The following is a 15174-nucleotide window of genomic DNA, read 5'->3' as shown; positions in this document are numbered from 1 at the left end:
AAAATTTTCGTTTTAATCTTTGTGAAAAGCTAAATACTAAAATATTTCCACTTTCGATCGTAATATAAATCTGTGACAGCCCTGAATATTCACAAATTTTTCGATTAATTTGAATAATGAACTTGTTATTGGTCTATTTGGGTTAAATCTTTTTTGTTGTATGAATCTTCTGCATTTGTTTTGGAGCTTTAAGCATCTTTTAGAGAAAGTCAAGTTCAAAAAACATAACATAAAACTAAGAAAATAATTCCCATGATTTCGGGATTGAAAATTTTGCGGATTTGTCGTCCCGGGAATTCCCGTGAAAAACTCTAGTTAGGTGTCAACATATAACCATCGATATGATGAATTTGACTGTGACTAAATTCATTGGATTTAAGGAAAAACGCAATTTTGGCTGTTCAAAAAATTTTAATAGGCCAATATTTGTAACACACTATTTTACAAACACAAGCTGCCAAAAACTTGTATGCCTAGATTATTTCGTTTTAAAAATATGAAAAAATACTACATACATATATACTTTCTATTTATTTATGGACTTTAAGATTTTTTTTTAAACTAATTTCACTTAGTTTTTTCAACATTTGTTTGTATGCTTAGGTTATTTCATGCACTGTAATTATTATGCATGCATGTAATTTATATTTTTGTTACATTAAGTAACAAATTCAAACTTAAAGAATATTTTTGCAAGTTTGCTTTCGTAAAACAAGGGAAACTAATTTTATTAAATATATAACTAATGGACTATTAGGGGGGGGAAATAAACACACTCATAGAAGATCACGAATATGTGAAAATATGGACAACAGAAATTAAATTAAATGATAAAAGCACATCACAAATAGATAATGATATTTGAAAATTTTTAGATAAAAATTGTAATAAAACGTGAATATAGTTTTTGTTAAAAAAACTGCTGCATTATTAGTTAATACAAAATTTTATGGCAAACATGGTTTTTTAGAACATCATTAAATTTAATACATATACATATGTATTTATCTATAAGTAATTATTTATTAAGGAGAAAGTTTGAATAGTAAAAACATAAATAAATAATTTATAGTGGTGGTGGTAATTAAAAAATTATTACAAAATAATATTAAACAACTACCTCGGCAAAAGCTTAAAAACAAACAAAAAATATAGATACAATTATTACAATGCTTAAAGAGAAAGAAACCTGGAGCTAAGGAGTATGAGTGGTATTAGCGTTTTTTTTTTTTGTTTAATACAAGAGGGTGTTAAAAGGACATTAAAGGACTTAAACATATTTAATAATATTACACACAAACATATACATATCTACACATTGTCCTTCGTCAGCCAAATAGCTTAATACACTTACACACACAAAGGGATACAATCAAACACACACTGTCATGTATGGATTTGTCAGTGTATCCTGCATGTGGGGGTGTCATCTGGAACCGCCTATAAGCAACAAGTTGTTTTATCGGTTTTAATCGTATTTACACGAACATTTTCCACTTGGCCAATAGCATGTCGGTAATGTTTCCCTTGCAGGATGCTGTTGTCTAAATATGAATAAAAGCGGATGTCCTTTCGTCAAAATTATCAGTGAAGTTTACGAACTCAACAAGTGAACAACTCAAGCATCTAACAAATCATCTAAGTTATAATTCTTAGTACATTTCAACTTCAACAAATTACTACAACCTCAATTAATCAAACAAAAATGTAAGTTTTTCTTTGGTAAAAGTGTGTTTTAAATCTTAAAATCGTAAATAAATTATTTTTTTTTTTATTTAAAGTGAAATAGTTAAAAAAAAAGTTTAGTGTTTTATATAAATTTAAAAATCTATTTCAATAATTCCTCTAACTAAAATCTTTTATAAAGTTGTTGCAAATACTTATTTAAAATCATTTTAAATATTGCAAAATTTCTTTTGAATATTTGTTTATAATAGAATATTTATTATTCTTTATAAATTTAAAGAACTTTCATTAAAATAAATACATTTTATAGGCCACGGTTTATAAAACGAAAACGATAAAGTTTGAAAATATACTATTTGAATGTTTCAAATAATTTACCATTTAAATTTCCTACGTTTCGTTTTATAAATTTACCGTCTATATGTAATTTTTTATAACAGTTTTTTCTCTAAAAAGTATATTTTTAAAATATTCTTTAAAATAATACCGTACTTTACAAATAAATCGAATTTTCAGAAATTATAACACGGATATTTGCCATATTTCCAAATTGCAGTTGCAATAAAGAAATAGTAAAAGCTTCCATTTAATAGTTCTAATTAAATTTTTTAAAAATAAATATTTTGGATTTAAAAATGTTTAAATTTTATGTTTAAAAACTGTTTCCCTAAGCATTACTTAGTAATGTAATGTGCAATTTCCAAAAATGTAGTGAAACCAACTTTTTAAAACAGTTTACATTTAAAACTGTTAATAAGAGTTTTAGAAATAGATATTTTACTTTTAAAAACTTTCAACTTTAAGTTTCAAAACTGACTCATTAGCCATAACTCTGTCGCTTTACTTTTGGCACTTTTTTGATTCAACTAATCAGAAACATTTTTCAAATACTAGAAATTTCAAAAATGTCCTTTAAAATTTAAAGTGCTGTTGCACATTTCAAACTACCACTACTTTAAAAAATATTATTTGGGATTTTAAAAAGTTGTAAGTTGGCGAACTGCTTCCTTAAGCATTACTCAGTTATGAGTATTTGTTCAGTTTGATATTTTCCGAATTTTTTTAGAAAAATTAAAGTTTAAAAGTTTTAAACAAAACATTAGTTTTAAACTAATTACTATTATACTATTTAAAATATATTATTTTGGATTTTAAAAACTTTAATCAAAATCTCATTTAAGTTTGAGAACTGCTTCCTTAGGCATTACTCAGTATTGTGTATTTATCCAGTGTGATACTTTTTAAATATTGGGTTAATATCAATATATTTTTCAAATATTTAATTTGTTCAATAAAAATAAATGACTGAGATGTAATAGAATTTGACATTTTATAAATTATTTATAAAAATCTGTCCACTAGCTCAATAAATTTTATTTAAAATTTATAATAGAACAAAATAAATTGAAATATTTAAAAAAATTTTCACAAACAATTCACTGATAATACAGAAATACATTTCATCTACGAAAAAAATCAATTTTTAAACCAAAAATAATTTTTTTTACTCAAAAAATACATTTTCAAAAAAATATATTTTTACACTAAAAAAAGTTTTTTTTACACTAAAAAGGTAGAATTTCTATTTGTTTTTATGCCAAACAAATTTCTTTAAACACAAAAATTTCCTTCAAAAAAATATATATTTTTACACTAAAAAAATGTGTTTTACAAATATTTTTTTTACACCAAAAAATGCATTTCTTTTTTTCACATACAATTTATTTTTACACAAAAAAATATTTTACACACAAATTTTTTACTATTTTTTTTAATATTTGTTTACGTAAAAACTTATTTTTACCTACAAAATATGTCAATTTACATTCAAAAAAACTTTTTACACTGAAACTTATTTTTCACATAAAATAAATTTACACTAAAAATAATTTTTCACAAACATTTTTTTACACAAAAAATTGTTTTTTACACAAAAATTAATTTATACACTAAAAACTTTTTTTTACATGAAAAAATAATTATTACTTAAAAAATGGATTCTCTTACATAAAAATCTGTTTTAAAAAAAAATACATTTTATAAAAAACATTTGAAATTTTTTACAAAAAAAAAACGCTTTTCAAAGCTAAATAAAATGTGGATTTTTCAATCTGAATTTAAAAAGGTAACTTTATATTTCCATCTAAAGACGAATACGCAACCATATTGATATGCATAAATCAAACTTTGCTTATGTCAAAAATTCATATTGAAATTTTAAAATTCGACTTCTAAAGTTACTTAAAAAAATAGCAACAAGTATTGGCTTTCATTGGATTACTAAAAACGTATTACAAATAAAATTTCAAATATCTTTTATATTTCCATAAGCTCAACAAATTTTATACTATAGATTATCTAAAGGCGAATACGCAACAATATTGATATGCATCAATCATACGTATACGCATCTTGTTTCAAATTTTAATTGTGCCAAAAATTCATAATGATTGTTTTACTTATTTCAAATCAAATTTAGTTTCAAATATCTTTTCTTTTACATTTTTCTTAATATCGCTAACGAAATTTGTCCATTAATTAATCGATTACACTTTAATTATCATAATTGTGTAACATTCGTTATTGTGTGACATTGTGAACTATGAGCAATAATCTAGCAAGAGGCAACCGCATCACGTTGCCCAATATACAAGTGTTTGATTTAAACTACTGCACTAAATATTGTACAACCTTAGAAACAAACTACATATTTACATAAATACATACATATGTATGAATAAGAATAACAAATTTACTTGCTACTAAACATCAATATACATTGTTTTGCATGCAATTTAATTAAACATAAATTTAATAGAATTTAAAAAATAAAATCGTATTAATATTTTAATACTTTACCCTCCAGGCAGCTCCATATGAGAAAAAGTAAACACGCTAAATTATAACAATATGTCTTCATTTCCACATATGTAAGCATATCCTGTATAGTATAACTCTTACCTGTATTTCAATCTAAACATATCCTTCCTTTGTTTATTATTTGTTGGTATAGTACGAATACAACGTATGTTTTCTTACGGTCTCCACTAGACAACCTCATTTCATTGTCAGCCTGATGATGCTCAAGTCTACAATCCATCCACTTGTTACTTTATGTCAATCAATGCTAATATCCTACTATGTCTCTAATATTTAGTCATTTTATCATGTTTAAAATAAGTAAAACAAAAGAAGCAAAAAAAAAAAACATAATGGATAAAAATTGTCAACATGTTTCAATGCAATTTACACTCCTTAAGACTTAATGCCTCCACAGTCAATTTTGTTTGGCTTTTCCCTAGAACACGGATGCTCCTTAGAAAAAGCCATGATACAGATTAATGCTTTTTATTCACAGAGCGTTCGTATAAAAGCAAGAACAACAACAACAAAAATGTGCGAGTAAATTGTAATTTAGAAATGCCAAAAGGTGTGATTATAAACGAAATGCTTTACAGTGTAATATTAATAGTATTTACATTTAATTTATTTGTAAGAGTGGGCTTTAGCTTTTTCAAATATCGTTGTCGTATGAATATTATAATCAGGCAAAAAAATAAAAATAAATTAAACGTTTGTATTTGTTAGAATTGTCATAGACGATCAAGGTATACATGGAATACATACTACAAAATAAATTTACCAGAGTTTGTTGACCGATATAGTTTCAATAAATAGTTTCATAATTTACATAATAGCTGTGGAACAGCCAGGGGAATCTAATATAAGCATAATTATGCTTTTTAATTTTCTGTTTATACTTAACTTATTATGATGAGCCGGTAGAACGATTAACAGATTTTGAGGTTCTTCTTTTAACAAATAAATGTATTATACCATCATTGTTGTATTAACATTCTCTTTCTTTACCACTTCATGGTCCTTCCTATTTATTATGGCTCTTTTATAGTTCTCCTTAAAAATAATTATGGCTTTTTCGTAGTTCTTCTGCTTAAAATTCGAAATTAAATAAGCATTTCTGAGAGTAATCTTAAATCGAAGAATAATTGTTGTTTCTTAATAAAAATTTACCTAAATAATATACAAACAATGTCGATTAATAACATTCTCTTTCATTCCTGGTCCTTCCTAATTATTATGGTTCTTTCATAGTTTTACTTGAAAATATTCGTAATCAAATATAAATTTCTGAGAGTATGTAATCTTATTTCGAAGTATCATATTTGTTTTCTTTAAAACAAATAAATTCCATAATATAGCAACAATTTTCTTCTTCATTGAACTTCATGGTTCTTCGGTCCTTTGATATTAAATAATCACCTTAAAGCGAAGTAGGGACAACAAGAGAGAAAAATAATTTAAATCCACCATTATTGTAAATCTTACTATTAAAATGTGCAGTCTAATCGTATGGTCCTGCGAGACTTATATTGTGTGGGCCATTTTAGATTATTGACTCAAATGGTCCTTCGATTTTAGTTTTAATATCATAATTAATAATACAGTTCTTTCATATTTCAGCTTTTAAACTAAAAACCAGCTAAAATTCGAAAAGTCTTCCTAAATGGTCCTTCGGCTTACTATTAATATCCTAATTCTTTCATATTTCTGCAATCTTAATTGAAATCATGGAAAACAATAGAGTTCAATTATTTAAATTTACCAGTAAAATGTTCTTTCTAATTTTATGGTCCTGTGAGACCAATTTCCTCAATGTGTGGACATTGGTTTAAATGATTTTGCCTTTCTAAATGATTTTACTATTAATATTCCAATTAATACAGCTTTTTTCGAATTTTCGCTTTTAATTTAATATAAATTCGAAATCAAATAAGCATCTCTGAGAAGTATTGAAAACAAGAGAGAGAAATTATTTAAATCTATTAATATTATAAATTTTACTAGTAAAATGTTCATTCTAATCGTATGGTCCTACGAGTCCTGTCTTTTCAATGTGTGGCCATTCGTTTCACAGAATATTACCGCAAATGCTTCCAAAATGTAGTAACAAGAGAATTATGGCAAATTGGGCAACAATTTTGGTACAACATTAAAATATCAACTACTACAACGTTGAGACGTTTCCAAAAAGATTCTCTCTTTGTGGTCCTTCGATTAGTAACAAAAATGTTATTTTACTTAATCTTCTTTGCTAAATAATGATATAAATTCAAACTATTTGGCATAGAATTAAACTGAACAATAGAAGTTCATATCAATCATCCGATTCCAGACCTATTCAGAATCTTTGTCGGATTGTACAGCATAAAAATGATCCATTTAAAGTAAAAAATAACAGAAAAGAACAACATTAAAATATAACCTATTTGCTCATCAATTGGGACTTTTCCAAGAAGATTCTCTCTTTATAGTCCTTAGATTAGTATTAAAGTTTGTCTCTTACTTAATTTTCCTTTATCTTTGCTAAATAATGGTATAAATTGAAACTACTTGGCATGAAATTAAACTGAACAATATAATTGAATATCAATATTATCCAATTTCAAACCTAGCTCAAGTTTCCCCTCAGTTGAGACTTTTACTCATAGATTTATTGTAATTTTTAAACAAGCTGTGCAAGAAATCAAATCCCTTTTAGTTTTCCCACTTCTAATAATTCCATGAAATCTCTGCTTAATACAAACAACGAACGCATTCTTTTAAATGCCAAGTAAACTATACTGTTGTTAATAAAATCAGTAATTTTTTTCCGTTTTTTATTTCTTTTAAATCGTGAATCAAATTACTTTGTTTTGATGTTTCCCTCTAACAGCTACAAAGGAAACACGTATAACTTTTCATTTGTTTTGATTCCCCCGTGGTATTGGGAAAAAGAAAAATGGAAAATATAATGCATTTTGATATCCTTGCAAAAATACAATGCAAATATTATCAACATATTCTATTAATCATGCATAGTTATAGTTACAACAGAGCAATCAAATATATTTCATTCTTTCTTTCTGCTTTATTATAATTTATCAAGGATGTCTAATCAAATTGTATCCGCTGTTGCCTGTGCCCTCATCTTCTTTGCCGCTTTGTCATCATGCTATGGCGCTACAATGGCTCCTCTGTGTCAACCTGGCATCATTGAGGAAATGCCAACACACATTAAAAAAGTTTGCATGGCTTTGGAAAACTCGGATCAATTGTCTTCAGCCCTGAAATCCTACATTAACAATGAGGCTGCCAGTAAGTTAATCCACAACTAATTCAAATCGATTTTATATTTAAAACACAATTTATATTTTTTATTATAGCTTTGGTCTCTAAACAGGATGAGCTCATTAATAACTATGGCAAGCGTACCGATGTCGATCACGTTTTCTTGCGTTTCGGCAAAAGACGTTAAATTCTACACAATCCTTACCAACTTCGCAGACAACAGACCCTCAACCCCCCCTCAAAACAAACCGCCTGGCTAATTGGACCACACAATTTGTTTATAAAAAAACTAAAATAATAATTAATTTAGAAAAAAAAAATAGAAACATGTAAAAAATAAATACTAAAGTTGATCTCTTTGTAATATTACAATAACACCACCATCACCACCATTTTAATACGACAAGAAACAAAAAAATCATAGTAGTGACTTTTTGCTGGCACTACATGACGTCATCTTACAATAATACACTGAACAAAATAGTATTGTAGTAGAAAATAGTTTGTTTGTAATCAGTAGTATTGTATATTGACATTTAAACAAAACAAAAAATAAAAATGTACATAAATTAAATAAATTATTGTAAAGAAAAGTAAAGACAATTTGAAATTACTTAATTAATAATATTAAGCATTACTTTCTTATAGTAGTACATACAAGCTCTATGTACGATATTTAATCCATATGTGTCACAATATTGAAAAACAAAAACTTGTATACCAACTTACATTACATATTTACTTAAATTATACAATATGGGGCAGAGCGGTACATACATACTTTTTCTATTCATATTTATTAAATTCATTTAAATGTAATATTTATTATAATTGGTTTTTGATTTATTAGTAATAAAAATTAATTGAAACAAAAAAAAAACACTCAAAATGTAGTTATAAATTTGATGGAAGGAGCCTTTAAAATTATAGACATATTAGTTAAAAATTGCATTACTTTACACACAAATAATAAACATGGTTGTAGTGACCATAAACGAAGAGCATCATATTATAATTGGATTTAATGGTTGTTGTCAAATTATACTATGGCCTGTATATGATCATAAAATATTATAATATGAGACTACCTAATCATAATTTGATCTCTTGTCATAATTATTTGTTTATTGAAAATCATAACATAATCATGTGTAATCATATTATAATTCAATGTTTAACTATGTACATATTATAATAGTAGCACAATCATAATATGATTGTATCCCATCATACTATGATTCCATCTCAACCATAATATTGTTATATAAAACATGATAGCTGATATGATCATATTATGATTTAAACCTATTAAATGACATTCTACAACTTTTTAACATTTTTTTTGCAAATATCAAAATTGGCTTCTAATAGACCATAAAAAATATATAAAAATACTTTTTCGCTGGCGTCAAAAAAGTTTACACACCAACAGCGCACAGTGGGCCAGAATATAATTTTTTTGGAAATAAATCTGGCATTTCTAAACGGCTGTTCCGATCGGTATCGTGGGCGTAGCCAAGGAGTATTCGAATTTAAGTTATTAAAATGGGCCCTACAAATGCTCCAGGGGCGGCGCTATGGGGGCTCAAAGTAGGGTTTAATTTTTTTGTTTCCCATCTGATTTCAAAGAATTTTATATTTTTGACAAGCGCTCGGCTAGGTCTTGGAAAAACATGCTTACGTGTGATAGTTTTTTTGTTGTGACCCCAATGTCCTATGTATAGGATGACTTAAAAAAAATCAATAAGTTTTTAAAAATCTATAATTGCACTGTTTTTTATTTCTCATTTACTTCCAAAATAATATAAAAGTACTTTTAAAATGATCAAGCTCAAGCAATCGGCATATAAAACAACTTTATTTAAGAACATATAACAATTTTATGTTTTTCTATAAAGTTTCTTTACGGAGAACATTTTGGTATAAAAAACATGTCCTATTTTTCTAACATATCGGCTCTACGCCTTTCGGAAATTGACCTATTTTTTATCAAAATTTCAAATTTGGTAAAATCAGTTTTCTAGGATCAGAAAACGGAAAACAGATTTGGAAACCCTGAAGTGTTCCCCATTTATCCCTAAAGTATTTTTCCAGCCCCGAAGGAAATGTGGACCATATGAGCAAAATTGTAAAAAATATAATTTTTGGGATTTTTGCTCCAATTTTTAGGAATTGCGGGATTCCTTTTGACCTTTTGACAAGTTTTTTTACACTTTGTTATTTAGAATGAAAAACTTAAAAAACGTTGAAAATTTCATTGAGTTTCGTTAATAAATAAAGATTTTATTACATATTAAATATTTATAGAGTTTCTAAAACTAAAATTTGTATCAAAATTTTAAAAGGATTGCAAATATTAGAAAGACCCCTTTCACACTAGGCAATTTAATTGCGCAAGTCTCTTGCCCAACAACAAAACAGCATGTAAAATTTTCTTCTCCTTAACCCGACATTACAAACACAAGAAACTTGCGCAACTAAATTGCCTAGTGTGAAAGGGGTCAAACAATTTGATCCACATTTATTCGGAACAATTTTTTTTTGTTTAGATAAGTTAAATTAAAAAAACATGCCACTTTTAAAACTCAGACCTTCAATAAAAATATTTCACTTTTTTACCTTGGCTACGACAACGTCAAATTGTATCCCACTCGGACCAGCCGTTTAGATTCTGCCTCACTGTGCAGCAGTGAAGTTTTAAATTTGTATTTTTATGCAAATGAAATGGCGTTGTTGCAATTTATTTCAACCAAATACATTTATTATTTTTAAATACTTTGGCTTCGTGTAATTTTTTTCAAAAATCAAAATGGGCATACTATAGTCGAATAGGCCAATAAAAATTATAAAGAAATACGCTTTTACTTTTTCGCTGTTGATAAAAAAAAGTTCACGCGCCAACAGCGGTGAAGTTTTAAATTTGTATGCAAATTAGATGGCGTTGTTGCAATTTATTTCAACCCAATACATATATTATTTTAAAATAGTTTGACTTCGTCATTTATAGTGCGTTTTAATGTGTCTTTAAAGGAAAGTGTATTAGAGGTTCAAAAACATTTCAAATTATTTTTAAAAAATGTTTAACAATAAAGTTATTTGCTACGAACATTTATTATTACATAGAACACTGTATATTTGCCGCAACCATGACGTAACCACGTATTTTCTCTGCGTGTACGAGTATTTCCTACTATTTAAACACTGTACTTCCTTTTCAATACTTAAAAAATCTGCACAATTTGCATAACACTTCACTATTAAATTCACTAGTACTAATATTCCAGCATTTTGGGAGAAAAAAAGAAAACAAATTCACCCTTATTCTACTTGGCGTCGTCGACATCGTCTTCAATATTGAGTCAAAAATGTGTTTCTTCGAAATCTATAACAATTGGTAACTTTTGTCAGAATTTTATACTTTTATAAGTCGGGTTAAAGTACAAAACGCTGTCAAAAGTTACCAATTGTTATCGATATCGGCGTAACATATACCATTTTTTGACTCAATATTGACGACGATGTCGACGACGACAAGTAGAATAAGGGTGATTATTAGAGAGCGGGGTTGAACCCATAACCTCTAGTTTTATAGTCAAATTCGCTAATCACTAAGCTCTTATTTGTACTGCTCTCTATTTGCTCTAATTTTTTGCATTTTATGCATCATCAGTGAGTATCAAAATGCCAATGGCCACATTCAGCATTACATGTGGTCATCGAAGTACATAGTATATTTTAGAGTATTTTTTATACCCTTCACCTTCGTGAGAAGGGTATATATAAGTTTGTCATTCCGTTTGTAATTTCCACAATATAATTTTCCGACCCTATAAAGTATATATATTCTGGATCCTTATAGATAGAGGAGTCGATTAAGCCATGTCCGTCTCTCCTTCTGTCTGTTGAAATGAACTTTCCGAAGCCCTCAAAATAACTTACATACACGATTCATACATCAATATCTCCGGAATTCTTCCGGTTCGGCTATTTAAAATCGAGAAAATCGGTCCACAAATGGCTGAGATATAAAAAAAACCAGGACAACCTCGATTTTTGACCTACATATATCTGGATCACTAAGTCATTAATATAGATGGATATCTAATGATATATACTTCAAAGGTGAAGGGTATATAAGATTCGGCACAGCCGAATATAGTTCTCTTACTTGTTTCACTTTAGCAGCCATAGCGAACAAGTTTGTTGTACAAGTTGTAATATAGCTAGTGTATGGTTTCCAGTTGGCTCCGAAGACGAGTCTTCAATTTTTAATACTCTCTAAACATTAATTGAGACTAGTAATCTTTCAGCTGTTGTGTCAGATGTGTTGAGATGGAATGAGTGGTAAAATATTTGGTATTCTTCATGCTAGAATAAAACGCCTTGTAGGAATTTCGTAAATTTAAATAAAGCCAATTGGCTTTATTCGTCCTTAATTTTACAAAAAACAAATTGTTGAAATCTCAAGATTCTGAGGCAGGCATATGTTAAAAATAAAAAACAAAGTAGATAATTTATTAAATATATAAATGTATTTAAATTAAATATGCAATAAATTAATAATATATATGTAAACAATTATGTGTTAGTCCAATGATATGAGAGATGTATCTATTAATAATGATGAACACAAAAGCAGTATGTTTTCATTCCCAGAAATAAAACCAATAAATATGGAATATAATAATGTATGAAGTGTGATAAAAAATATTTTTTATTTTTTATTATTTATCTGAAAAAGATGTTTATAATGATATTCAAAATATTGATATGTATATGTATTACTAGCACTTACCCACATTTCTATATTATATTGAAAATTTCTTTTTCAGATTATTGCACTTTTTAATATTCCAAAAAATATGTATCGAAACACTTACACGCTAAATAAAAAACTTTAATTTATTTCATTAAAATGTAAAACTTTATTAAAACGAGAAGAGCATATCAATCAGTTGGTAGCAGGTATATTTATTGATTCATTTTATTTTAAAACAAACATTTATTAACAAAGTAAAAGAAACAAAAAAAAAATTATATAAATAAAATGAAAACATAAACTTAAAAGCAACAAATGTATAAAAAGAAAATGATAATTTTGTTCTTTTTTTTAAATTGTATTATTTATAGTTCCCTTTAGATGTTTATTATGGGTTTTAGTGCCCAGATTTAGAGTTTAGAAATTTTAGAGTCGTTTTCATAACTTTATAATGAAAAAATAGTTTGATAGGGAATTTTTCTAAAAAAGTTTTGTAAAATAGGTTTTTGTTCTTGATTAAAATATTTAGTTTATAGAATATTTTTAATTTAAAAAGTGTTTAATTCAATGGAATTCTGTTATTTGTATTATTTGCTATTTAAAACCAAATATGATTCCTATAACAAGCTAACCTGTCTGGTTTTATTTAAATTTTTGCTATACCCAATTAAATTGAGTTGTTTAAATAAATTAATATGCATTTGTTTAACAGATTTTTTCCTGTTTTATAAAATTCAACTTATAAACATAAGTTTGTAGTTTTTTTTTAAATTACTATTTATCATTTTGATAAGAAATGTATGTATATTTCTCAAGTTTAATTTTATTTTTATAAAATTTGCTTAAAAAATAATAAGATTAAAATCAGTCATTGTTTATTTTGTTGTTTATAACCAATATGGTTTGTAAAATAAAAAATATTTATTATAAAAATTAAAATGTTATTTTTTTGTTCAATATAAAACCAATATGGTTTAAAAATAAAAATTGTTGAGTTTTGTTTTTCTTTTTTTAATTTAGATTTTTCTGTTAAATTTAGTTTTTTTTTTATTATTTAATACTTATACTCCGCCCTAATTTATATTTTTGTGCGATTTCTTTTTTTTTAAAAAAAAAAGATTTGAGATTTGTTCTAACTTTTACGTTTTTAGAAATCAATTATTTTTCTTTGTTACTTTTTCCTTGCAATTATTTACTTTTAAATTTCATTTAGGGGTTTAGTTTTTTTTCAACATTTTAATAATTTTTTAAAATAATTTAAATCATAATTTCTTTTTTAACAAAATTAAAATTTACTAAATAATAATATAATTAAATAATAATTAAAAAACAAATATGTAAAAACAATATTGTATAAATCTACTTTGTAAAAAAAATGTTTATCCATTTGATTAGTTTTTATTTTAACAAGAGGTTACAATTGTTGAATATCAGGCCTGTCACACATTTTATTCGGAATGGTTTCAATTCTGATCGATGATGTGTTCTAGCTTCTTTAGAATCCGTTTGATTTTGTTAATTCTTAAGAGAATAATTTTGTTATGCTGATTTAAATTTGACATTTTCATTTCCGAAAAAATTGAGGTTTGATATACGGAGTTAATACCACTTTCGATCGGAATGGAATCGTGTGACAGGGTGGTATATATGTGTGCAAAAATAAACGATCTTGCTTTTTTTTGTTTACGAAAAGATCAATTTTAGTTAAGGTAGTATAAAATAAATTATTTAAAACATTTTCTTTTGCTAATTTGCCGAGAAGCTTGAGTCATTTGCTTTAGTATAGGGCCTCATTCGGAATCACGGACAGGAAATTTATTTAAAAAATTTGTATGAAAATCATACAGCTTTCAAATATTTTTTAAGTGTATTTCATACAAAAATCTGAAAATTGCTTTCCGTTTGTGTTACTTTGGCATATGATACATTTTCTAGTTAATCAGTCATTGAAGTGCTGCTGTCGTTCTGAAGTATGAATTGTACTAAAAACCGGACAATTGTAATGAATTTATTAGCATTACTGTCGAAAATAGTTTTCGAATCTTTATCCCCAAGGAACCAATCGCCAATCTATTTCTATGCCTGTTTCCTCAATTGAACCTAAACCAAATATATTCAGTCTCTATTAACTCCCTTGACCAACCAGAATATTTACCCGAAGGACAAGCATTGTGGTAATGTGTTTCTAATTTTTATTATTTCTATGATTTTATAAACGATCCCAGGTTTTTTTTATTAGCGAATGCCTTAAAAACGCATTTTGTAAAAGCAAATGTTAAGGAACATAATGTCCCGAAATGTTTTCATCGTTTCACTATTTTCCAATAATTTGTTTGACTCAAATGACAAGATACTGTTATCGTTAAGCCACCGTTACCTCCACAATTGTCTGCAATTACCGCTAAAATACAGTTATTGAAATAATCGAAAATACCGTTACCTCTAAATCAGCGTTACTGAAATTCTATAAACGATTTCGTAATAGAGTTCATTGAAATCTGTAGAAATAAAAATTTCATATAATATCACCTATTTCAAGTGCGAGAGATTGTGGAAGCCATAGGCATCCCACATGGCTCAGTGGTTTCACAATTGAGTGC

At 26.7% G+C, this 15174-nt stretch overlaps 1 protein-coding gene across 1 annotated transcript; it reads left to right on the top strand.

Annotated features, from left to right (window-relative positions):
- Positions 1 to 1592: 1592 nt before the first annotated feature.
- Ms (Myosuppressin) lies at positions 1593 to 8704 on the top strand. The gene is made up of 3 exons (XM_065516129.1): positions 1593 to 1707; positions 7634 to 7842; positions 7911 to 8704. Coding segments are annotated over exons 1-3 (303 nt in total). The 5' UTR covers positions 1593 to 1705; the 3' UTR covers positions 8003 to 8704.
- The last annotated feature ends 6470 nt before the right edge of the window (positions 8705 to 15174 follow it).

This window comes from Calliphora vicina, chromosome 1, assembly GCF_958450345.1.
Source record: "Calliphora vicina chromosome 1, idCalVici1.1, whole genome shotgun sequence".
In the NCBI taxonomy this organism is placed as follows: Eukaryota; Metazoa; Arthropoda; class Insecta; order Diptera; family Calliphoridae; genus Calliphora; species Calliphora vicina.
The sequence above is the reverse complement of the archived record's forward strand: the minus strand, read 5'-3'. Positions and strand labels throughout refer to the sequence as shown.